This window comes from Pipistrellus kuhlii, unplaced genomic scaffold, assembly GCF_014108245.1.
Source record: "Pipistrellus kuhlii isolate mPipKuh1 unplaced genomic scaffold, mPipKuh1.p scaffold_m20_p_2, whole genome shotgun sequence".
NCBI lineage: Eukaryota > Metazoa > Chordata > Mammalia > Chiroptera > Vespertilionidae > Pipistrellus > Pipistrellus kuhlii.
The window spans coordinates 164,655,908-164,679,899 of record NW_023425515.1 but is presented as its reverse complement, the minus strand read 5'-3'; the positions used below and the strand labels follow the sequence as shown (position 1 = coordinate 164,679,899).

The following is a 23,992-nucleotide window of genomic DNA, read 5'->3' as shown; positions in this document are numbered from 1 at the left end:
TCTGTAAAAAAAATCAATAAAAATATATTTTAAAAAAAGCTCCCTGGGCCCAGCAGGCCCCTCACGCTCTCCTCCTCGCCCCACAGCCAAGAAGACGTGCATGGACACCGACTTCACCTGTGACAACGGCCACTGCATCCCCGAGCGGTGGAAGTGTGACGGCGAAGAGGAGTGTTCCGACGGCTCCGATGAGTTCCCCGCCAACTGCCGTGAGTCCTGCCCCTCGGGCTGGGGGGGCTGGGGGGTCTTGGGCTTCGGTTTCCTCAGAGCTTCCTTGTTGGGGGGTTGGGAGGCTCACATGAGGTGATCTGTCCAACACAGCCCCGGACTCACTGGTACTGTGCCCGCAGGGGCTCCTGGCAGACAGCAGGTGGATCTGGTAGCTGGTGTCCGGCATCCTGCTCTGGGGCTGTCTTCACTGCAGTGCCAGGCGCTTTCAAGAGAGCCCCTTTGAGTAAGGTGAGCAGGCGTCCCGCTTTTGGCGGGACAGTCCCGATTTTCAACACATTGAAAAAGCGGGACGCCTGCTCACCTTACCTTTGAGCTTTCTGCCCAGAAGTTGCCATAACACATCCTCCAGGCCCCCCCTGCCCCCTGCCTCCCCCACTACTTCTTTGAGGACTCTAGTCATAGTTCTAATAACACCAATGACCGCTGGTGCTTATGGAGCACGTACTGTGTGCCAGGCACTGTGCTAAGCTCTTTGCATACATTAATTCTTCTTATCCCCCCACAGCAGCCTCGCGAGGCAGGGGCTGTCACTTTCTGAAGGTTACAAAGGAGGACACCGGCCGAAACCGGTTTGGCTCAGTGGATAGAGCGTTGGCCTGTGGACTGAAGGGTCCTGGGTTCGATTCCAGTCAAGGGCATGTACCTTGGTTGCGGGCACATCCCCAGTGGGGAGTGTGCAAGAGGCAGCTGATGGATGATTCTCTCTCATCTGTGTTTCTAACTCTTTATCCCTATCTCTTCCTCTCTGTAAAAAATCAATAAAATATATATATTTTTAAATTAAAAAAAAAAACAACAACAGAGGACCCCGAGGCTCAGAGAGGTTGAGTGGCTTGCCGAAGGCTCCCCAGCCAGGGCTTGGAGGCCTCGGTTCTTTCCCCTGCCCCGGGCAGCTCTGCCCGGGCCCCGCCTCCACGGCAGGCTGGCGGCAGCCCAGGCGGCAGGGTGAGTGGGAGGCAGGGCTGAGCCCCCGGCCTGCCCCACACTCGGGGCTTTGTCTCTCCGCGATTTACTTCCCAGGCTCTAATCCTCAAAGCAAACGTACACCAGGCAGGTCATCCTGTGACATTTGTTAAATTAAAAAGGGAGACGGGAAGGGGGCGGGAAGGACCCAGGGGTCCTGGAGGCTGAGCTTCACCCGAGTGAGTGAGCCCGAGACAAAAGGTGAGGGGGCGGGGGGGGGGGGCGGTTAAACATGTGGAGGATGTGGGGCGGGCAGGGGGGGGCGGTTAAACATGTGGAGGATGTGGGGCTGGGGGCGAGCACAGCCCCACGTCCTGTTAGGGGTCACAGTTGTCCCAGAGGCAGAGGCAGGGACAATGGAGGCCAGCGTCCCATCTAGTCCCATCGAGGGCTGAGCTAGTGATAACTGGGTTTCCTTGTCTCCTAGCAACAGAGCTACCAGTCTCAGAGTGAGAGAAAGAGAAAGGGAGAGAGAGAGTGAGAGCAAGAGCAACCCAATCTCAGACAGGGCCCCCTCGCTCCCTTCCCCTTTGCCCCTGCCTCCCCTGCATTGCCCCAGCGGGGTCCTTTCCTCACCCAGCAGGTAGTTGACTCCCCCCGCCCCCCAGCGCTGCCCTGGGGGTGCCTGGGGGTGGGCAGCCGCCTCATTGTCTTGAGCTTCAAAAGGAACAAAGCCCAGCCACACCCACTGTGACTCTCATCCTCAGGACAGCCTGGGAAAGGGGGTGGGATGGATCCCGTTCAGAGAGAAGCAAATAGGCTGCCCAGCTAACAAGGGGCAGAGCCATGCATGCCAGCAGCCAGCGCAGCCCGCAGCCCGGAGCGTGGCGTGCGTTTGGGGAGGAGGCTGTGGCCACAGGGGGCGTTTCCACCCCTGCAGTCAGCCTGCTGGGCCAGCCAGCCCTCACGCCAGCCTGGACGCTGGGCAGAAAGAGAGTGGGGGAGCTGCATCAGCGTTATTGGGGACCCTCTGTGTGGTGTCCCTTTCCATCTCCCTCCTGCCGCCAGGGCCCTGCCCACCCCCACCCTGCTCTCTGGGGCTGCCTCCCCGCACTGCCCGCCCCTCCCTGGCCTGCCCAGCCCGTTTCCCTGTCTGTGTCCCTTTTGCCCATTTAGCACTTCCCACCCCGCGCCTGCTTCGCACCCAGCTCTGCGGCACTGTCACTGGGCCCAGAGCAGTGGAGGGCCTTGCTGAATTCCCGACACTCAGGTGTCCTGGCTGGTCTGCCTCCGGGGACCACAGGCTCCACAGGCTCCCTGAGGCTGGAGAGAGCACCCATGGGAGCACAGCCAAGGCTGCACCCAGGGAGGGAGGAGCCCAGCTCTCTGGGTCCTCCCAGTGGTTACTGTGAGGTCCTCTGTGGGCCCTGGTTTCTAACATCCCAGAATTCCAAAGACCACGATCCCAAGGTTCCTGGACTCAGGATTCTGAGCGACTCTTTCTCCCTGGCCTGTGCCCAGCTGGGGCACAAGCCCCAGGCCCCACTTTCAGTTGTAGAGTTGGACATGGTCAGAGGTGGACAAGGCCCATGGGCAGGGAGGACTGCCTGGAGGAGGTGAGCCAGGAGGGACCTCGAGGGTCAGGCAGCATGGGGGGACCTGGTAGCAGGCTTCCTGACTGAACGAGAACCCCACAGCCAATCCTGCCCATTGAATTGGTGTTGTCATAGCAACCTTCACAGCCTACCAGGTTTCTGGGGATTGTGCCAGCTCCCTGGATTCAGCCCCCTCCCCCGCCCCCAAAGAAAGATTGTAGGCAGTAGTCAAGCATGGTGGGTATGGTGTTTGATATATTTGGGTTCAGGTCCTCTAACCTGTGAGGCCTCGGGCAAACCAGTCTCCCTGGGCCTCAGCTTATTCATCTTTAAAATGGGGGCAATGGTATCTGCCTTACAGGGGATGTGAGAATCAAATGGAAAACTGCAGACAGTGTCAGTGCTGCAGTAATGGCAGTGATACCTTTATTATTATACCAGAGGCCCGGTGCGTGACATTTGTGCACTGGGGGGCGCCCCCTCAGCCTGGCCTGCACCCTCTCTGTTTGGGACCCCTCGGGGGATGTCTGCCTGCAGCTTAGGCCCACTCCCCACCATCGACCTTGCACTCACTAGCCAGAAGCTGGGCTTGCTGCTCCTTAGCCTGAGCTGGCTTGTGGGAGCCCACTGACCACCAGGGAGCAGCTCCTGCATTGAATGTCTGCCCCCTGGTGGCCAGGGCATGTCATAGCAACCAGTCATTCTCCCATTGGTCAATTTGCATAGTAGGGTTTTATATAGGATTTTTACTTGGGGCCCTCTTCTTCACATAGCCCAGTTTAAAATCTTAGAACAGTATAAGTGAGGGGGGTTACATCGAAAGGGAAAGGAATCTGGGAACAGCCCCCATCCCTGCATTGCTCCATTGCAATCGGGGTTTCTCCCAGCTCTTTCCTCTGGTTCTGGATTCTGTCTGTCAAACACAGCCAGGAGTCCCAGTGGGAAAGCCTGGGACATTTGCCTAATGAAAGGAGCATTTCAGCTCTAATTATAGCTCACGTGATTGGGGAAGGCTCAGACCCACCTTCAGGCATCTGGGAGCGGTGGGAAGAGGGGAGTTTGGTTCAAGGTGAATGAGTTGCAGTTCTTGGTGCTGCGTATTGAAAATGAGGTTTTTATGCATGAATCTTAGAACCTTCCCACCCGGAAGCAGGCCTCACCGATTAGCCAAGAGCACCTTCCCATCTGTAATAATAAACGCTGGCGATGCTAATTAGCGCTTTGGCCCCGTGTGAAGGAGCTGCTGCAACCACCCCTTCTGCACAGGCGGCAGCCGGACACGGGCAGTTCCCGGGCCTGAGCTCTGGTCCCCACGTGGAGGGCGGCCGCCCTTGAGCCTCACGTGACCCGACACACAGACGGGCTGGCTCAATGAGCAGCCGCCAAGTACTTCAATTTTTTTTTTATCCAGCAGACCTTTCCCCTTTTATTAATTTGTGAGCTTATGAATTAGAGAAGGTACCCATGGGTTTGGATTTCTGGGGCAGATTCTCTGGGAATGCGTCAATGCCTACAGCCTCGCCAGCGTGCAGTTGGGCCCTCGCCAGCTGTGCAGGATTCCCGCTGTCTGAGACGGCGGGTTCCTCACTCCTGCCGTTCAGAACCTGGGGAAACGTGAACAGCAGGCTGAAGGCTTCCCTCAGGCACCTGTCTGAGAGAGACAGACAGAGACAGACACCTGCGTTGGGGGCTGGGGGCTGGGGGCTGACCTGGTGGGCCATGGTGGGTGCATGCTCAGGGGTGAGGCCAGGGCCCTCCCAGCCCTTTGCATTTGCCTTTTATGAACTAAAATAAGGGCCATTTAAAATATATATATATATATATATTATTGATTTTTTACAGAGAGGAAGGGAGAGGAGAGAGAGAGAGAGCTAGAAACATCGATGAGAGAGAGACATCGACCAGCTGCCTCCTGCACACCCCACACCAGGGGATGCGCCCGCAGCCAATGTACATGCCCTTGACCGGAATCGAACCTGAGACCCTTCAGTCTGCAGGCCAACGCTCTATCCACTGAGCCAAACCGGTTTCGGCTGGGCCATTCTCTTTTGAGCTTAGAGTTCCTTGCAGGTTCTGAGAGCAAGCATTTCCATGTGTCTCCCCATTTAAACCACCCACCAAACCTAGAAGACGGTGTAACCCCGTTTTCAGACACGAGGAACCGGAGTGCAGAGGTTACGCGAGTTGCTGAAGGAACCCCAAGGCCCAGGATCTGTTGCCTGCCTCCTGCTGCCGAGGCCTCTGGGTCCGGTCCTCCGGAAAGTGGGCGTCGGACGGCCACCTGCCATCTTGCAGACCCCGCCCGCGCGGAGGCCCCTCGGGCCTCCTTCCTTCGGTCCCCCCTCCATCCCTGGGGTGCAGGGAGACTGGCAGGGGTGGGGCCCACGGGGCCTGCTTTTCTCTCGTGGCGATGTAAGTGCACAAACGTCAGGCAGTGTGTGTGGAGGCGAGTCCTGGGATGGAGGTCCAGCTCTGCCCCTCGCTGCAAGACTGTGAGCAAGCGGCTCCCCCTGCCGGGCTTGGCTCTCCTCGCTCGTAAGATGCAGGCGATGGCGGGACCCCCTCACAAGGAGACACCGCACCTCCCAGGGCCTGCAGCGAGCGGCCTGGCCCGGGAGCCCCGAGAGCACGGTGCTGTGCGGGTCCTGGCTTCCGGGCAGAGCTACATCCCAGCAGAGACAGGGAGGGGCCGGGAGAGACGGCCGTCCGAACAGCCAGCATCCCGTAGCCTCGGCAGGCCCCTTTTCCACTCGGACCTCTGCCTCCTGCCGCCGTGACGGCTGCTCCTCCCTGTGACCGCCAGGACCCCTGGGGTCTGCATCCCGGCATGGCGCCTCGGCTCTCCGAGGGCAGGGGGGCTGCTGGCAGGCGCTGCCGCGTCCTCGAGAGCCTATCCTTAGAGCTGTCTATTTAGGGACCCAGCAAATGACTTATTAATTATAAAGAGAGGACGCGGACGGTTTGTTTAATCATTGTCCTTGCCGAAAGGTTATGCAATCGCCTGGACAAACATTCACTGAAAGGTCAAGCAGCGGCCTGCCGCGCTGGGGCCTGCAGGACCAGGCCCCTGAGGGGGCGCCGGTGGTCCAGGGACCCACCGTCCACCACCTGGGACTTGGGTGGCGCCTGGAGCGGGCTCTGAGCCACCTCTCCGCCCGCAGGGGCCGGTGGGTTTGGTGGGAAGGACTCCGCGTCTCGCCGCCGTGCGTTTTTGCCGTGACGTGGTCCCTCTGAGCCTCCGTTTCCTCGTCTGCACAGAGGATGAGGGACCACTACCTGCTCCACTCCGGGGCGGCATGACCATCTTTGTGGATGGTGCCCCTGGAGTTTAGCTGGCAGCCTGCAGGGCCTGCTTCCCTGGCAGGGGAGGGGAAGAGGGAGATGGGGAGCGTCAGATGCTCAGCGTGGAGCAGGCCGAGCTCAGTGCGGAGGCTATGGCTTCCTTCCTGCTCCCCCAGGAGGTGGCTTCCTGAGGCCTGGCTCAGGTCGCCTTGTTCCTCCATCCCAGGGCTCTCTCCGGGCTTGCAAACAAATTGAACATCGCTGTCATTTTTCTGGGAGTGAATTTAAAGGAGATGAAATAGCCTGTATCTTTTGAACTTGAAGAATGGTAACCGGGGGAGGGGGGCCGTTGCATGGGAATCACTGGGGAGGGGGATTTGCTAAAGTACAGATTCCTGACTCTGCCCTCGGAGCCTGGATTCAGTCGTATGGGCTGGGCATTTCCAACAGCCGCCACCCCTCACCCTGAGTCAGGACTCCGGGAAGTGCTGCGCGCCCCTGCTCCGTGCTCAGATGGGCCCGAAGGGACATGCTTACTGAGGCCCACAGTGTGTTAGCGATAGAGTGCCCTCTCCCAACTCCCAGGCCCCTCACCACCCTCACTGCAGCCCCAAGGCCGCCCCACACGACAGTTAACTGTTAAGGGAAATTTCTGTAACATGGATCCCGTGTTCCCGGTGGGTTGCCTTGCATTCCATGAAATGCAGTCCTAGGGCCAAGGAACTCCCCTCTCACGGCACAGCAGTGTTTGGAGGCCAGGACTCAGATACCCCATCTTGTCTGTGCCCTTTCCTCCACCCCTTGTGGCCTCTCAGCCCAGCTGTGGAAGGAAGGAAGAGCACGAACTAGCCAAAACCGGTTTGGCTCAATGGATAGAGCGTCGGCTTGGGGACTGAAGGGACCCAGGTTCGATTCTGGTCAAGGGCATGTGCCTTGGTTGCGGGCATATCCCCAGTGGGGGGTGTGCAGGGGGCAGCTGATCGATGACTCTCTCTCATCGATGTTTCTGGCTCTCTGTCCCTCTCTCTTCCTCTCTGTACAAAATCAATAAAATATATTTAAAAAAAAAGAAGAGCACGAACTAGTCTGAGATCAGAGAGAAGAGTGAGGGTCAGGCAACAGTGACCACTGCTTTCCAGGGCAGTGGACTGTCCGGCTGCAGGCACCAGACACAGCTGACTCTGAGTGCTCGCTCCGTGCTCCACCAGCTGTGTGGTTACCGCCACGTCTGGTGCAGAGCAGTGCTCGGCAGATACTGGCCGAGAGAATAAACCAGTCCTCCTCGGTTACCTATGCACACTGACTGGGCTGGGTGTTCCAGTCCTAGGTTCTTCCCAGACATGAGCTTAGCCCTCACAACCATCCTATGAGGTGAGGAGCAGTGTTACCCCCACGTTAATGGCATAAGGTAAGGGTGACTGGCTAAGGTAGCTAGCCAGTGAGCAACCGAGCTGGGTTTGAACCCCGGCAGCCAGGCTCCCACAGCCCATGCCCTTGATGTCTGTGCCACAGGACAATCCTCCCCCGGCGGAGGTTTTGTGAAGGCGAAGGCGATGCCTGGCACATGCCAGAGACCACTGTGCTCAGGATCCAGCCGCCGAGGTCTCAGCGGCGTCTGCCTCGGCTGGGTCTGCCCCACGGGTCACCCCGAGATGCAGGCTGAACGCCATCCCCGGCCCTGACCGGGGTTCTCGTTCTTGCTTCCAAATTGAGAATCAAGCCTGGGGCTCCTGGCCCCTCGCTGAGGCAGACTCTGATTGCAGCTGCAGTAATTATAGCTGTGTGGTCCCGCCGGGCCCTGCCACAGGCGGCTGCTCTCAGCTGCGGCTCCCTCCACGGCCGGGAGAGCGAGGCGGAGGGCGGGAATTGTAAGAGGGGACAGGAGTGGGAAGTGGAGGCCTTGGTGAACCCTACAGGTTTGGACCAATGAATCACTGATCTGGAAGGCAAACTGAGACCCAAATGGGGCGCGTCTTGCCTGAGGACACAGCTGGGAAACGGCAGAGACATCAGGGCACAGCAGCTCTGTGTGGCTGGAGCTTAAAGGGGAGGTTTGGACGGAGGGGAGGCGGGGCCACCATCGGAGGAGGCAGGAGTTGGCCAGATCCAGGGGGCTGGAGCGCCAGGGACGAGGGGGGCACGGAACGGAATTGGGGAGGGCCGTGGTGGAGTCAGATACAGGATTCAGAAAGCCTTTGGGACAGACGGGCGTCTCAGATGAAGAAACCAGACACACGAAGCAGGCAGGCTGTGCTGGATTCCCAGGGCCTCGGGCCAGATGGCGGGGGCCAAGCAGTGGAACTGGTTGGCACGGAGCCCCGTGTCCTCCTTGGCCAACCCAGGCACATGTGTGTGTCCCCACAGCCAAGCAGGTGTGTCCCGCAGAGAAGCTGAGCTGTGGACCCACCAGCCACAAGTGCGTGCCCGCCTCCTGGCGCTGCGACGGCGAGAAGGACTGCGAGAGCGGGGCGGACGAGGCCGGCTGTGCCACCTGTGAGTCGGGGTGGGGTCGCCGGGGTCTGAGCAGCCCCCGGAGGCGTGGTCGGGGGGAGGAGGGCTGGTGGCCAGGACACGAGGGATGGCCAGGCACTTTGGAGACACTCCTTTCTTTCATCCTCACGACCACCTCACAAGCAGTCACGATCATTCCCATTTTGTGGCTGAGGAAACTGAGGCTCAGACGAGTGAGGAAAAGTACTCGAGGCTGAGGGATGGAACGGAGACTCAAATTCAGGTCTGGGCAGCAAAGCCCACGAGTGTGTGTGTGTGTTTTTTTAACCATGCCTGACATTTGCTCATCCATTCCATGTCTCTGCCGGCCCCCCGAGCAAGGACAGGGAGAACAGATGGGGCCTGGGCCGGGGCACTGGCAGTGTGCGGGGCCGGGCGGGCGGAGGGCAGATTCCTGAGGTGTGAGGGACTGTTGCCGACACCTCAGATTCGAGCGCCACGTCACAGGGCACAGGAGCCATTGCCGGCGGCCTCGGCAGGGACAGATGGAGGTGGGCACTGGGTCAGTTCCGCCTCACTGAGCTTCAAACACAGGATTATCTCCATCCCGGCGGGCAGGCCCGCAGGTCCTGGGCCCGTGGGGAGCGTGGCTGGGCCTCGCTGGTTTCCATTTGATGGGCTCCTACTGTGTGCAAGGCCTGAGCCAGGCTGCGGAAAGGACCAGAGGCGAGTCCTGCACGGTCCCCCCTCTGGGGACTCAGGGTTAATGGGGAGACAGACCGGCTGTCGACCACCAGGCTGTGAGGCTGGGCGGTCACTCGGGAGCTTTTCCTAGCCATGCCCACCACTGCCTTCTGTCCACCCCACTCCCTACACCAGCCTCTGTATTTGCATCTTATCCATCCTCCTGGCCCAGGGGACACGCCCTGTCCTCTGGGGGCTTCTGAGTCGCCACTCTCTGAGATTCTACTTGTGGGGTTCGGATGTGTCTGAGGCAGGAAGCATCTGGGGATGGGGGAAGATCCCGACGGGGGCCAGCAGTGTCACAGCCCCCGTGACAGCACTGGCTCTTTGCTTCCTTGTGGGACCTCGCCGCCCATGAGAATCCTCTCTCCTCCTCACCCCCCATAACTGGGTGCTTCCTCAGCCATAAAGGCCATCAGCCACCATTGCAGCGGTGGGAATAGCTCTAAGCAGGCCTGGCGTGCTGTAGCAGGAAAGTTCTATTAACCGTAGCAGATAGGGGGGGTAGATGGCTTCAGGGGGCTTCTCTGCTACAGCTCCTGGCCTGGGAAAGGGAAAAAGAAGGCTCCCCGTTCCAGTCCCTCAAAGTTTCTTCCGTTTGTGAATGCCGTGAGTGGGTCTCTGGGCGTAGGCCTGAGAATCCAGACCTTGAAGTGGCTGTCGGCTTCAGAACGCTGGAGAGAATTCGGCGCAGAGGAGTGCGTCCTCCCACCCAGAACTCTGAACAGAGCGAGTCCTCGCTCCCTGGACACGTACACGCTGTCCGGACAGGAAGGAGCGCAGCTCACCGAGGCATCAGCTTAATCTGACGGGGCAGGCATCACAGGGTGGTGATCTGTGCTTTTCCCACCACAGCCCCAGCATCCCAAATGCCTAGAAGGGGGAAAAATGCTTCTGTCAGAAACCTGACAGAACTGTCAGCGGCATGATGTGGCTTGAGCTGCCTACACGGTGAAAGTGAAGGCATTGTTCTATTTTATAGTCAATAACAATGGGGCGGGGGGGGGGGGGGGGGGGGGGGGGGGGGTGTTCCATCAGAAAAACAGGCTCTTGGCGCCCCCATGTGGAGTAATCTGGTGCTACCACCTCGTTACCTGCGGCCACAACCGAGCCCCACCTCAGCCCCCACGCTTGTTCTTGGCCTCTGTGTGAGGAAGGAAGGAGGCGAGGAGGTCGCTGCTCTGGCAACAGCTTGCACTCCGGGAGAAAAGCAGAGTTCTGTTCCCCTGGTCACCAGACAGGGGGGCCCGAGGCTCTGCTCTCTGGGCCTTAGCGTCCCCATCTGTTAACCGGAAGTTGGGCTGGTGATCTCTAAGGCCCTCCCAGCCTCCCGGCTCAGAGCAGCCCACCAGAGAGGAAAAACCCAGGACCCCAGGCAGGGCCAGTGACCTTTGCCCTTAACTACCGCACATCCCTAAATGAGCCCTCCCACCCACCCGCTGCGGGAGCCCTGTGCCAGGCCCTCAGCCCCACGCTGGGCTGATCTCGGAGCCAGTGCCATGCAAGGCGTGGTCCTGGGGCCGATGGAGAGGATGTGGGAGCCAGACACCTGAGCGCGCCGTGAAAGGCACCGACAGGGGAGCAGGAGGGAGGCTTCCGGAGCAGGGGAGCTTGAAGTGTGTTGGAAAGAGGTGGCATTCGGGCCCTCGGGGGAGGAGAGCCCACCACTGTGAAGTGTGGAGACAGTGGTGAGCAACGTATATACCAGCAGCTGCAATAGCTGGAGCCAAGGCCCAGAGGTGGGACGTGTGCAAATGGTCTAACAGGGGTCGGCAAACCTCGGCTCGCGAGCCACATGCGGCTCTTTGGCCCCTTGAGTGTGGCTCTTCCACAGAATTCCACGTACCCTAATGGAGTGAATAGCAATGTCCCTACTACCTATATAGTTTAAGTTTAAAAAATGCGGCTCTCAAAAAGAAATTTCAGTCGTCGTACTTGTTGCTATTTGGCGCTGTTGACGAATGAGTCTGCCGACCACTGGTCCAACAATGATTAAAGCAGGGCGTGTGCTAGAGTGAAGGAGGTCATGGCACAGGGCAGGGGCTCCGTGCCCGTGGCCTTGGGTGCCAGGCCAGGAGGCTTAGATGGTGCAATATGGGCCATGGGAGGGGGAGGGGAACCTGAGCTGCTGAGCTCCCCGGAAGGGTCAGGGTCAAGGTCAGGGTCAGCTTACATACATTTCCCAGGAGCATCCCAGAGCCTGCAGGGGGCGCTCTGCAGCTGTAGAGGCTTTCCTAGCGCCTCCATCCAGCCGGCAGTGAGGCTCAGGGAGGGATGCTGAGTTCCCAAGATGCTCCCCACCCCGTCCCGCGCAAGTACCCGGATGGGAAGCTCCCATGGCTGCTCCGGCGGGATGCCCACCCTCCAGCCCCAGGCAGGGCTCCTTCCGGCCCCGCAGCGGGACCGGCGACCGGGGCTCCGGGGACGGGGCTCGGCGGGCCGACCGGCTGGCTCTCTGTCCCGCGCAGTGTGCGCCCCGCACGAGTTCCAGTGCCGCAACCGCTCGTGCCTGGCCGCCGTGTTCGTGTGCGACGGCGACGACGACTGCGGCGACGGCAGCGACGAGCGCGGCTGCGCCGGCCCGGCCTGCGGGCCCCGCGAGTTCCGCTGCGGCGACGGCGGCGCCTGCGTCCCCGAGCGCTGGCTCTGCGACCGCCAGCCCGACTGCGCCGACCGCTCGGACGAGGCGGCCGAGCTCTGCGGCCCGGGGAGCGCCACCGCCTCCGCGCCCGCCGCCTGCGGGCCCGCGCGCTTCGCCTGCCGCAGCGGCGAGTGCGTGCACCGGGGCTGGCGCTGCGACGGCGACCGCGACTGCAAGGACCAGTCCGACGAGGCCGACTGCCGTAAGCGCCCTCCTCCCCGGCCCGGCGCCCTGCCCGCCGGTCCCGCCCGAGCTCCAGCTCACGTGGCTCCTGAGGAGCTCAGGCCTAACTCCCGAGGTCCAGGGTCTTCAGGTGCCCGTGTCCTTCCCCGCATCGCACCTCCCACCCTGCCCTTTCGGGTCCCAGGCAGTGGGGGTACCCTCAGGAGCCCCGCCACCCTGCTGCCTGCCGGGCCTGCGCCCCGGAACCCTCCCAGCTGAGCCGGGGCTCTCCCCTGGCCTCCCGCAGGCCGCCCAGCTGCCTTCTCTTCTAACACGCCACACCTCAAGGTCCTCGGTCTAGGCAGTGTTTCCCAAACTTTTGGCAGATGTGTACCCCTTCTGTAATTTTCGTAACGCTGAGTACCCCTCGTACTCATGAGAACGTAGAATTAGGCGCAGCTAAGCACGGCGCAGTGCATATCCCCACCAAACTCTTCCCGTGCCCCTGGGGGTACGCGTACCCACCCCCCAAACTCTTCCCGTGCCCCTGGGGGTACGCGCACCCACCCCCCAAACTCTTCCCGTGCCCCTGGGGGTACGCGTACCCACCCCCCAAACTCTTCCCGTGCCCCTGGGGGTACGCGCACCCACCCCCCAAACTCTTCCCGTGCCCCTGGGGGTACGCGTACCCACCCCCCAAACTCTTCCCATGCCCCTGGGAGTACGCGCACCGCACTTTGGGAAACACTGGCCTAGGATGGGGAAGCTCTTAGCAGTCTCAGGGTGCTCATGCCTGGTATGGCGAGGGCACACACTGGGAGCTCAGAAAGGGTTTGCTGAAGGGTAAAGTCACTAAGAGATGAGCACCAAAACCGAAAGAAGGCCATGTATCCGCTGGAGAGGCAGCCCCGGGGAGAGGCGGGAGAGGGAGAAGCAGGAGACCTGAGTTTTAGTCCTGGCTCTGCCGACCGGAGTGCTGTGTGACCCCGGGTGCGGCCTTCCCCTCTCTGAGCTTCAGTCTCCCGTCTGTACACCGGAAGTGCCTTGGTCGGGGGTCCTTCGGGGTCCCCAGGCTCAGCCACTGGTTCTGTTCTGGCCAGAGGTGGACAGGGTGGGGGGAGGGGTAGACAGGGGGGAAGGGATGGAGGGGGAGGGGCGGATGGGGAGGGGCGGACAGGGGGGAGGGGCGGAGGGGGCGGGGAGGGGCGGACGGGGAGGGGAGGGCGGACGGGAAGGGGCGGACAGGAAGGGGGGAGGGCAGACGGGGAGGGGAGGGGGAGAGGAGCTGGCCCAGCACCGCGCTGGCTCTGACCCTGTCCCTCGGCCTGTCCCGGCAGCACTGGGGACCTGCCGTGGAGACGAGTTCCGGTGTGGGGACGGAGCCTGTGTCCCTGCCACTAAGCGCTGCAACCAGGAGCAGGACTGTCCGGACGGGAGCGATGAAGCCGGCTGCCTGAAGGGTGCGTGTGGTCGGAGCTGAGGGGCGGCGCCCTCCCCGGGGCCCCGAGCTCACCCCCCCCCCCCCCCCGCCCCGCCCCCCCCCCCTCCCCGGCTCCAGCGGGGAGAGCAGAGCTCGCAGCTGCCGCCCCTCCGTCCCCAAGAAGCATCTTTCCCCGGAGCATTATCTGCCCCCGCACCACCTGCTCCCCTCCCTGCGGTCCTGGTGGCACCGGGACCAGATGGTTAAGGACGGCATGAAAGGGCGCTGCAGGAGCCCACCCCCACCGCTTGTCCGGGTCCGAGTCTCCGCGTGGCTTTCCGCCCTTGTTCCCAGACTGAGCGGAGGCTGTCCTGCTCCCGGGGAGCCCCCTTCATCCTCAGATGGCCCTTCTGGGCACCACTCACCCCCCGCAGGAGTAGAGGCCTCCTGGTCACCTGGGGAAGAGGGCAGTAAGGCAGCCTCCGCTACCCAGGGCCGCTGGACACAGGTCCCCCAGGACATGCTCAGTCCAGCCCCCGGGGCCTGCTGAGCTGACACTGTCCCCTCCCTGGGCCCTGGGGCTGCAGTATCAGGAACAGACCCCCCCCATCCCCGCCCAGCTACCCGATGCCTGGGCATCCTGACCAGCCGGGAGTCCTGCCCTGTGAGCAGAGCGCCCACCAGCCCTTCACCCAGCTGTCTGTCCCGGGCCACCCTCCCTCCGGAGACGCTGGGGCCAGCCCAGCCCTCCCTGCCGAAGGCCTCTCAGGAGCCGTCCGCTCTCTTGTCTGGCCCAACAGAGTCCACATGTGAGGGTCCCCGCAGATTTCAGTGTAAGAGTGGCGAGTGCGTGGACGGCGGGAAAGTGTGTGATTCTCAGAGGGACTGCCGGGACTGGTCGGATGAGCCTCTGAAAGAGTGTGGTACAGTACCTGCCTGCGCCCCACTGCCGGACTAACCCCCTCCGCGCCGCCCCGGGCACCCCTTCCTCTCTGGCCCTCCCTCTGGACCCCGCTGTCCTGCGGCCTCTGACGGAGCCGCCCGCTTTGGGGCCTCTGGTGCTGCATCTCTACCAATAGGACGGCCTCTCCTTTCCGGCCCAGTGCTCACAGCCATGCTTCCTCTCACAAACCCAGCCTCTCCTCCTCCTCCTCCCACTCGCCGACCGCTGAGTGTGTGCTCACTCTGGAACCTTCTCGCTTACTCGGTGTTTCTGCCCTGCTGCCCCGCCGGAGGCGAGGTGGGGAGGAGCAGGCTCAGGCCAGGCCCGGGTGAGGGAGGGCAGAACCGCAGCAGAGGAGCTTAGATTTCCTGGGACCCAGACTCACAGGCTGGACAAGAGTGAGGCGCGGGAGCGGGCGTCCTGGTGGCTAGAGCTGTCGGGGAGGGAAGAGGGGCAGGAGTGTCCCACGCTGAAAAGAGCAGGAGTCTGGGCTGCAGGTGGGTGGGCATCCCAGGGAACAGGCAGAAGCCATTTCTGAGGTCAGGGGTTTGGACAGAGCCTCGGCCAGGCCCTCCCTCCCTCCCTGCCTGGCAGGCCCTTTGTCACCCAGCACCTCCCTCCCGGGCCCTCGGGAGCCTCGTTCTCGGAGCCCCGTAGGAACAGCACGTGGCTGCCCCGGTGGAAGATTTTAAGGTGGATTTTGAAAGGAAGAGTAGCTGGGTGAAGGTCACAGCCTGCCCTGAGCTTCCAGGTGACAGACTAGCCCGCCCCCCACTCCCTCCAAGTTCCTGCCAAGAAAAGTCCCAGAGGAGATAGAAGAGGACAGGGAAGCAGGAGCCACTGAGCCCAGCCCCACCCACCCCCGCCGGCCTGGGAGCTAGCCGAGGACTATTAACCCACTAAACTCTCTTCTCTCTCGTCTTTTGCATGACGCGCCAAAGAGAAGTATGTAGGCATGTGTTTGTGTCTCTGTGCTGGCGAGAGGCCAGTGTCTGTATCCATGGCTCCTTCTCTGAGTCAGGCAAGGGAATTGCATCACAGACTCTGTGCGTGATCCCACGTCTGTGTGCGTGTGTCTGTGGAGCCCATGGGCCTGTCTGCCTCTGCACGTAAGCTGGCGTGTGTGTGCATGCGTGTGTGTGCATGTGTGTGTGCGCAGGTGTGTGCACACCCGTGTGCGCAGGTGTGTGCATGCCTGTGTGCGCAGGTGTGTGCATGTGCTGGGAAAGTGTCACTGCCCTTCCTTCCGTCCATGGGGGACCTCGTGCTGCTCAGGACCTGCCCCCCCTTGCACTCAAGCCTCCCCTCCCCCCCTGAAGAATCACCTCCAGGCTGGATAGAACTGGGAAGGCCCAGAGGCTCCCCTCCAGCTCCCCTTTGGCGCTAGCTCTCCAGGGACGGGTGGACAGGGTCAGAAAGGTCCGGGGCCGCTACCCATTCTCACCCTGACCACCTCAGCCCCGGAAGACTCTGTGCTTTCCCATCAACCCTTCCCAAGCCCTCCTACACCTGCCATTCCATCAGGGGCTCCTGTAAATACAAGTGTTGGGTTGCTGCTACCTGCAAAAGGGGAGAGGAAGTGAGTGGGTGCATGAATGAGTCAGGGAGCGAGCGGGTAAACAAGTGAATGGGTGGTGCTGAGGGAATCTTATGGTGTGGGAGGGGTCAGGGAGGGCCTGGAGTGACAGCAAGGTTCCTGGAGGTGGGGCTCCACAGATATCACCCCAGAGGTACCGTGGCTTAGCCCATGCACAGGGGCTGGGCCTGGTCGAGTCACTCCCAGGCCCCCCCAGTCACGGGGTTGCTGTGGTCTTGTTCTTTCAGCTCGACCAGCCTCTCAGGGAAACAGGAGGAGGCCCAGGGGTAAAGGGGAACATTCCCCAAGCATGGCTTAGGCTGGAGGGGGGTCCCCACAGCTGTGCATGGCCTGGGGCAGGCGGCTCCCGCCAGCTGTTTGCATGGTCACGGCTGGCTCGGCTCGGCTCTGCTTGGCTGGCGCGGTGGTGCATGAGCCCAGAGGGCAGAGGGGTGGCTGGCACCGCCCCTTGGCTTGCAGAATTAACCCTCTGTGATTCCAAAGCTCAGAAGATGCTGTCTGTGAGAACTTGCGAGCCGTGGCCCCGGCCTCTCTGACCTCCCCTGGGACCCTGCCGGAGGTGATGAGGGAGTGGATGACCAGAGAGCCTCCTGGCATCCCGTCATCCTTTGCAGGAGTCGGTAACCCCAGAGCCAGGCCGGTGGCTAAGAGTAGGAATAGACGGGTGCTGGAGGAGAGGTGAAAAGCCCATTGTTGTTCATGGTAAGGAGGGCACTGACTTAGCAGCCGCTCAGAAAAGAAAAAGACCCGGGGATCTTAGATAACCACACGCTCGAGACGGGGGAGACTGTTCAGACTTCTGCGCGGAGGGCTGGCTCTGGGCCCTGCCCAGGCGGGACGTGACAAACGGGGTGTATCCAGAGAAAGGCAGCTGATGGGTAGGGATCAGACATCAGTGCTGTAAGGAGCTTCTGAGGGAGCCATTAGACTGGTCAGCCCCACACACAGAGCTGGGAGCGGGAGCAGAAACCACAGAGGAGGTCCTGTGAGGAAGGACTTTGTTCCCTCCGAGGGAGGGGGGGCTGCAGAGGCTGCAGAGGCTGAAGCGAGGGCGTTCAGAAGGGGTTGCTGGGGTATCCTGAGGGATGGACAGAGCACATGCAGGCCTCTCCACTCTGAGGCCACGAGGAAGGAAAAGCTGGAAGGAACTTGTTTGTGAAAGGAAAAACCCTGGGCAGCCTGGCAGCCGGCAGAGAGCCCTGGCCTGGGAGTTCTGGTTCCGCTCTGTCCCTGTCTGTGTGTCTGGCCTGCAGCGAGGACCGCTCCCCTCTGACCCACCTCTCGCCCAGTCGCCTGGCTAACGAGGCTGAGGTCCAGGGAGGCCACAGAGCATCCTGGCTCCTGGGAGTCCCGCTGCCCTGAGGCTCTGCTTCAGCCCTGGCCCTCCCCTGTCCGGCCTCCACCCCAGGCTGGGCTCCTGGACCCTCAGGAGCCCCTGTCCCTTTCCAGGGCTGAACGAGTGTCTGCACAACAACGGCGGCTGCTCCCACATCTGCAACGACCTCAAGATCGGCTTTGAGTGCACCTGCCCGGCGGGCTACCGGCTCCTGGACCAGAAGACGTGCCGCGGTGAGGCCCGCCCCTCGGCCCCCAGCCGGAGGCCGGGCCTCCCGCCCGCCCTGACCCCCGCTCCTCCCCACAGACATCGACGAGTGTGAGGACCCGGACGCCTGCAGCCAGATCTGTGTCAACTTCAAGGGCTACTTTAAGTGCGAGTGCCACCCTGGCTACGAGATGGACCCGCTGACCAAGAACTGCAAGGCCGTCGGTATGGGCGCCCAGGGCGTGGGGGAGGGGAGCTCTGGGGCGGCGCAGAAAGCAGTGTGCTTCCGATTGGTGAGGAGGGGGTGTGCGCACTGTGAGTGTACACACTGTGAGTGTACACACACCGCACGCCGCTCTGCACACGCCCACACACCCAGACGCTGCATAAAGCCTCCCAGTACAGCCCACAGAAACAGCACAGGCAAGCTGGGCCATGCAGACCGCACACACAGCATCGGCAGCCCACACAAGGAGCATGGCACATGCAGACCTCACCGGTCAGTTCAGCCAACTGCATGCATTCATTCATTTTATTCAGTCCTTTGTACGGGACACCTAACGTGGTAGGCAGCAGGCTCAGCAGTAAGCAAAACAGACACACATCCTTGTCTGCCCTCCTGGGACTGACATCCTAGTGTAGGGGTGTCGAACTCAATCAGAGAAGGGACCAAAATCTAAAATCCAGCCTAAATCGCGGGCCGAATGGTTTACTGAACAGTCATAAACTGTCATTGTGATGGAAACGCAGCGGAGTGCAGTGATGACAGCGCGGTGCGGGCCACATTGCAAGGCCTGGCGGGACGGATTTGGCCCGCGGGCCTTGTGTTTGACACATGTGTCCTAGTGGGTGAGATCGACAAGAAGCCAGACAAATAAATACTATACAGTGCGCTGCCGAAAGCAATAAGCGTTAGGAGGACTCTTAACGCAGGGAAGGAGAAGGGGGGAGGCCCAGGAGGGGCAGTGGCTAGCCTTTTTGGTTAGAGTGGTCGGGGCCCTCCCCTTCCTGAGAAGGCGGCCTGTGCGGTGAAGGAGTGAGCCGCCGTGCACCTATCTGCAGGAACAGCCACCGGCGGAGGCACAGACGTGCTAAGGCCCTGAGGCAGGAGCATGCCTGGTTTCAAGGAACAGTGAGGAAGCCAGTGCAGCTGGAGAAGGAGAACAGGAGGAAGTCAGAGAGGCGACTGGGGCAGATCACACAGGTCTCCTCCTCCCAGCGAGGGGTGACCCTGGGTTCCCTTCGAAGTCAGGGGAACTTCCGAGGGTTTTGAGTAGATGCGGGACATGGTGTGCCCTCCTGAGGCAGTAGCCAGGAAAGTCTAGGTCACTGATGGCCTTCCTGAAATCTAATCTCCAGTCCGTAAATGGGTTTTGTGTATGCATATGCATCGTCTGTGTCATATATTGCACAATCCCAGCCCTGCTGTTGGCTCAGAATAAAGTGCAGATTCTTCGCCCAGCTGAGAGGACGCTTCATGGTCTGGCCCCTGCCAACCTCTGCAGCCTTCTCTCTATGTCCCTAAATACACGCCAATAAAGACTCACAATGGCCTCCCTGAATCTCCTCTCTCTAATCTCCTTCTCCTCCAGTCTCACCCCTGCTCCCGTGTCTGTCCTCCATACTGGGTCCTCAGTCGTCTTTGTAAAGCACTCAGTGCTCGTGTTGCCCCTCTTGAACTATCGCAGTGGGGCCCTGAACCAAGGAGGTGGTAGTCGCTGGGGAGAGGTGCGTTCTAGGCAGAGGGACAACGTAAGCAAAGGCCCCGAGGCAGCAAAGCTCCGAGGCGGCTGAGGAACGGCCGGCGGTCCGGAGGCTGGAATGGAGGCGTGCTGGAGAGGCGAGTGATGAGGCTGGACAGGGAGCGTGGGGTCACACAGCCTTCAGTGCCAGCCTGAGGAGGAAATGGGGGGGATTGTGGGAATTTGCATCTAATAAAAAGAGGGAAAATCCTTCTGTTATGTGTGGGACGTTTGCATCTTACGCTTTTGTAACAATAGCTTCATCTGCTCCTCGACCCTGTGAGGTAGGACTTGCCGCCTGCTCTGCGGGAAAAGGAGGCATCGCCCAGCAAACCAGCGAGGGGGCCTCGGCCTCCCCTCCTCACCTCTTGCCCTTTCCCTCTCCGCCTCTCTGCGCGGCAGCTGGCAGGAGCCCGTCCCTGATCTTCACCAACCGGCACGAGGTGCGGAGGATAGGCCTGGTGAAGCGGGACTACTCGCGCCTCATCCCGATGCTCAAGAACGTCGTGGCGCTCGACGTGGAAGTGGCCACCAATCGCATCTACTGGTGCGACCTCTCTTACCGCAAGATCTACAGGTGAGCAGCCAGGCCTGGCGGGGAGCTGCCGGAGCAGAGAGGAAGGAGGCCTCTGGGCCCTTTCTGCCCCTGGAATTCTCCAGGACGAGGTTAGGGCTTAGGAAGGGACACGGAATCACAGTGGCTATGGAACTGCAGGACCCCTTCCACACAGCCCTCCCCCACACACATACACCACCACCACCACCCTCCCCCGCCTCAACACACACACACCCTGGCCTGGCCTTAGGCTGTGCCTCCATTGGGAGAGCAGCTGTGAGCTCCAAACACCGGGGCTTTGGCTGCCCCCCAGTGGCCTAGTAGGGAATGTGCAGTCAGGGCAGAAAGGAAGGAATCCCTGCCTTTGGTGAGGACTTTCTTTTTTTAAATATATTTTTTTTTATTAATTTTGAGGAAGAGAGAGGGATAGAGAGTTAGAAACATCGATGAGAGAGAAACATCGATCAGCTGCCTCCTGCACACCCTCTATTGGGGATGTGCCCGCAACCAAGGTGCATTCCCTTGACCGGAATCGAACCTGGGACCTTTCGGTTCACAGGCCAAAGCTCTATCCACTGAGCCAAACCGGTTTCATCCTGGTGAGGATTTCAAAGCAGCTCACGGGTCTGTTGTTGGATCCTGAGGACTCAGAAATGACGCAGATGCCTGGAGAACCCACTCACAGTGCAGTGACATCCATTGTGCCGACCATGAGTCATGAGGGGAGTTACAGAGGAGGCCTCTGACCCAACCAGGGGGTCAGGGAAACCTTCCCGATGCAGCACCCCAGTCCGGCCCTTCCCTGTGTCTGTGACACCCCTCAGTGACCTTCCGCTCCCAGGAAAGCTCCTCCCACACTCGGTTCCCTCCTCCCGCTCTTTCTCAGATACCAGGAGCCGGCTGGCCCCGTCCCTTGGGGCGGTCTCAGCCTTGCTTTGTCTGAGATCCATCCACTCAGCAGACCTGCCAGGACCGGGCACTGGGGAGACTGTTGAAAGAATGAGGGGATGGATGGGTGGATGGACAGACGGGTGGAAAGGTCGAAACAAGAATACCAAATGTTACTCACTGATAACTCAATGACTACCGCCCGCCCCCACACACAGTCACACACACAGAAACAGCTCGCCTGTCCCAGCAGCTGTTCCTGAAAGAGGGGGGATTTGATGACAGGCGAAGTGGGGCTGAGGCGGAAGAGTCGGACGAGCTTCCAGGTTCATTTGGGGAGTTTTGGGTTCTGGCTCGGGAGGTTCTGAGGTGGGAGCTGTGGGGGAGACCGAGTGGGGTTTGGGGCAGCCCAGTTGGCTGAGGGGAGGGCAGTGGGGAGAAGGTTCTGGATGCATTGAGTTTAAGGTGTCTGGACATCCAAGGGCGGCCAGTTGGCTTTACCGTCTGGAGCTTCAGAGAGAGGCCGGGATGGGGGAGTCAGAGTGATGGACGGCAGCGGGCACTGTGGAACTAGCCTCCCAGAGAGAGGTTATGGGGAGAGAAAACCTTGGGAGAAACGGCATTTGGGAGACGGAAAGTCCTGTTAATGTTGCCTCCTGGGCGTCGACTGTGTTTTCAGCCCCTTCCCTGCATTCTCACTGGCACAACCTCCCTCTTGATCTCACACCTAGACCGTAAACAGCCCCCCTCCCCCGGTCTCCCTGCCTCCATTCTGCCCTTTCCAGTCCACCTCATAGTCCTCAGGTGCCACGGTGACCTCACATGCCCATCGGACCTAAAATCCAGCCCCTCAGCGTGGCATGCAGAGCCCACGGTGCGGGCCCTTCCCACACGACTTCGTCTTCTATCCCAGCTCCCCCTCCACTATGCGGCGCTCACTCAGCATTCCAGACACACACCCCTGGGCGTCTGCACGCGCTGTTCGCTGTGCTCCTAATGCGCGGGACTTCAGGGCTCACCTACGAAGCCTTCTGCGTGCCCCCAGGACGCCGCAGCCTCCCTTTCTCTGCTGCTACAGCCCCGAGTGGCTTATGCCATCACGTCGTGCTGCGATGATCTGGCTGTAGCTTTCTGTCCCCAACAAAATGGACTCCTCCAGGCGGGAGGCTGTGGCTGATTCGGGCCTATGTGCTTACCCTGGTGGCCCAGGGGATGCATTGAGTAGAAATTAGCTAAGCTCCTCTAAAACCCACTGCCCTCGCCCAGAGGGGGAAGAGGGGAGAAGAGAGAAGGGGGGGCGGGAGGAGGAAAGAGGGCTCACAGGCAGCCCCGGGGGACGCGTGGGTGGAGCACCCGCCCACGGCCACTCCGGTTCTCCCAGCGCGTACATGGACAAGGCCAGCGACCCTGCGGAGCAGGAGGTCCTCATCGACGCGCAGCTGCACTCCCCCGAGGGCCTGGCGGTGGACTGGGTGCACAAGCACATCTACTGGACCGACTCGGGCAACAAGTCCATCTCGGTGGCCACGGTCGACGGCAGCCGCCGACGCACTCTGTTCAGCCGCGACCTCAGCGAGCCCCGGGCCATCGCCCTGGACCCCCTGCGAGGGTGAGTGTCCTCGCCCGGAGCTTCCCGTCCTCCCACCACAGGCTCCCAGTCGCTCAGTCCCCGGGGGTCTGTCCTAAGAGGGCTTCGGAAGGCCTTAGGCGCAGCCCGTGGGAGGAGAGTCCCAGCAGGCCCCTCCGCCTCCCAGCAGGACTCTGCCGCCCATGCATCTGTCACAGAGTCAGGGACACGGGTCTCAGCACAGAGCGGCCCTGGAAATCACCTGTAAACGCTCCGGGGCGGAGATCCTGTCCTCGTGCTGCAGGGGGCCCTCTGGTGGCTGCTCACACACTTCCTGTCTCACCCGGGGACAGTTCTGCCCATTAGGAAGGATTTGCTTGTTTCGTTTTGTTTGTTTTCTCATATTCCCCAATCTGCCTCTCTTCGACTTCCTCCGTAGTCCCGAAGTAGGTACGTGAGGTGAAACCACGCAGCCTGGCACATAGTAAGTGCTCAATGCGTGTCCAGGAAAGAAAGAGGCGGGCCCTGGTCCGTCTAGCTGTGTGGCATCCACTCCCTCCTCCGCAGACCGGACAGTAGGAGAGGGTGGGCGAGGGCCCTCCCCACACGGGCAGCCAAAGGCTGTGGCTGGAGCTGCCGGGGGAGAGATGGCTTCCGGGCCACCCACAGCGGCCGGGGACACGGGGAGCACAGGCTCCCCAGCACTCGGATGAGGTGGAGGCTAAAGCACCTGCTAAGGCCAAGATCGGCTATTCCCGTGGATTTCAGGCCTTCCCAGCCCTACCACGTGTCATCGTCAGCATTCAGTGGGTCACTGGCCCCCCATGTCTCTGACAAGAAGCCCTGTTGGGTTTTTCTCTGTTTTAGGTTCATGTATTGGTCTGACTGGGGGTACCAGGCCAAGATCGAGAAGTCTGGGCTCAACGGTGCGGACCGGCGAACACTGGTGTCGGACGACATTGAGTGGCCCAACGGGATCACCCTGGGTGAGCCCTGCCCTCCGATGGGGGCTGTGCCAGCACCCGGCCCTGCCCAAGCCCCCGGGTCTTGTTCCTGCACCCCTCACGGTGCCAGGCCTGTGCGCCCTGGTGGTTGCCCCGGGACGGGCTCAGGTGGAGGCCTGGCCTGGAGATGTGGGCAGGAGGGGGCGCAGAAGAGCAGAGATCCAGGCTGTGGTCCCAGGCTGGTGACCCGGTCCCCTGTCCCCTCCTGCCTCCCCAAGACCTGCTGAGCCAGCGCTTGTACTGGGTAGACTCCAAGCTGCACCAGCTGTCCAGCATTGACTTCAGCGGAGGCAACAGGAAGATGCTGGTCTTCTCCCCCGACTTCCTGAGCCACCCCTTTGGGATCGCCGTGTTTGAGGTGAGCCCGTGCGGGAGGCCTGGCCCCTAGGAAGCCGGAGCCTAGAAAAGGCGCACTCAGGCGGGACGGCTGCCTGAGGCTGTCCGAACGGAGCAGCCGGCGTGTCTGTGCCTTTGTGCGCGGCCTCCGCGCAAAGCCTTTGTGGCCGTGTCCCCTGGCAGCGTCCCTGCACTCCCTTCCCAGAGCAAGACCCCAAGCTCAGAGGTAAGTTGCGAGACCACATGTTTTCTCTGGGAACTCGTAGCACCCAGCACTGGGCCCACATGTACACAAGGCACCCAGTTATGAGAGGGAGGGGCGAGGGAGGGATGGGTCTATATTTCCTTACAATCGTTTATTGTTGGAAATGGCCTGAAAGATACTGT

At 61.1% G+C, this 23,992-nt stretch overlaps 1 protein-coding gene across 12 annotated transcripts in view; it reads left to right on the top strand.

Annotated features, from left to right (window-relative positions):
* Positions 1-23,992, top strand: part of LRP8 (LDL receptor related protein 8) — an 83,003-nt gene that overhangs the window by 40,351 nt on the left and 18,660 nt on the right. For 2 of the 12 annotated variants that reach the window (XM_036445217.2, XM_045584622.1), the window contains exons 3-14: positions 87-209; positions 8,376-8,504; positions 11,675-12,049; positions 13,347-13,469; positions 14,230-14,352; positions 16,197-16,235; positions 17,419-17,538; positions 17,612-17,737; positions 19,657-19,831; positions 22,080-22,307; positions 23,133-23,251; positions 23,488-23,627. In XM_036445217.2, coding sequence (XP_036301110.1) covers positions 87-209; positions 8,376-8,504; positions 11,675-12,049; positions 13,347-13,469; positions 14,230-14,352; positions 16,197-16,235; positions 17,419-17,538; positions 17,612-17,737; positions 19,657-19,831; positions 22,080-22,307; positions 23,133-23,251; positions 23,488-23,627 — 1,820 coding nt within the window. The remainder of the gene's footprint in view (positions 1-86; positions 210-8,375; positions 8,505-11,674; positions 12,050-13,346; positions 13,470-14,229; positions 14,353-16,196; positions 16,236-17,418; positions 17,539-17,611; positions 17,738-19,656; positions 19,832-22,079; positions 22,308-23,132; positions 23,252-23,487; positions 23,628-23,992) is intronic. The other 10 variants (XM_036445224.2, XM_036445225.2, XM_036445231.2 and 7 more) reach the window with 8 other exon arrangements.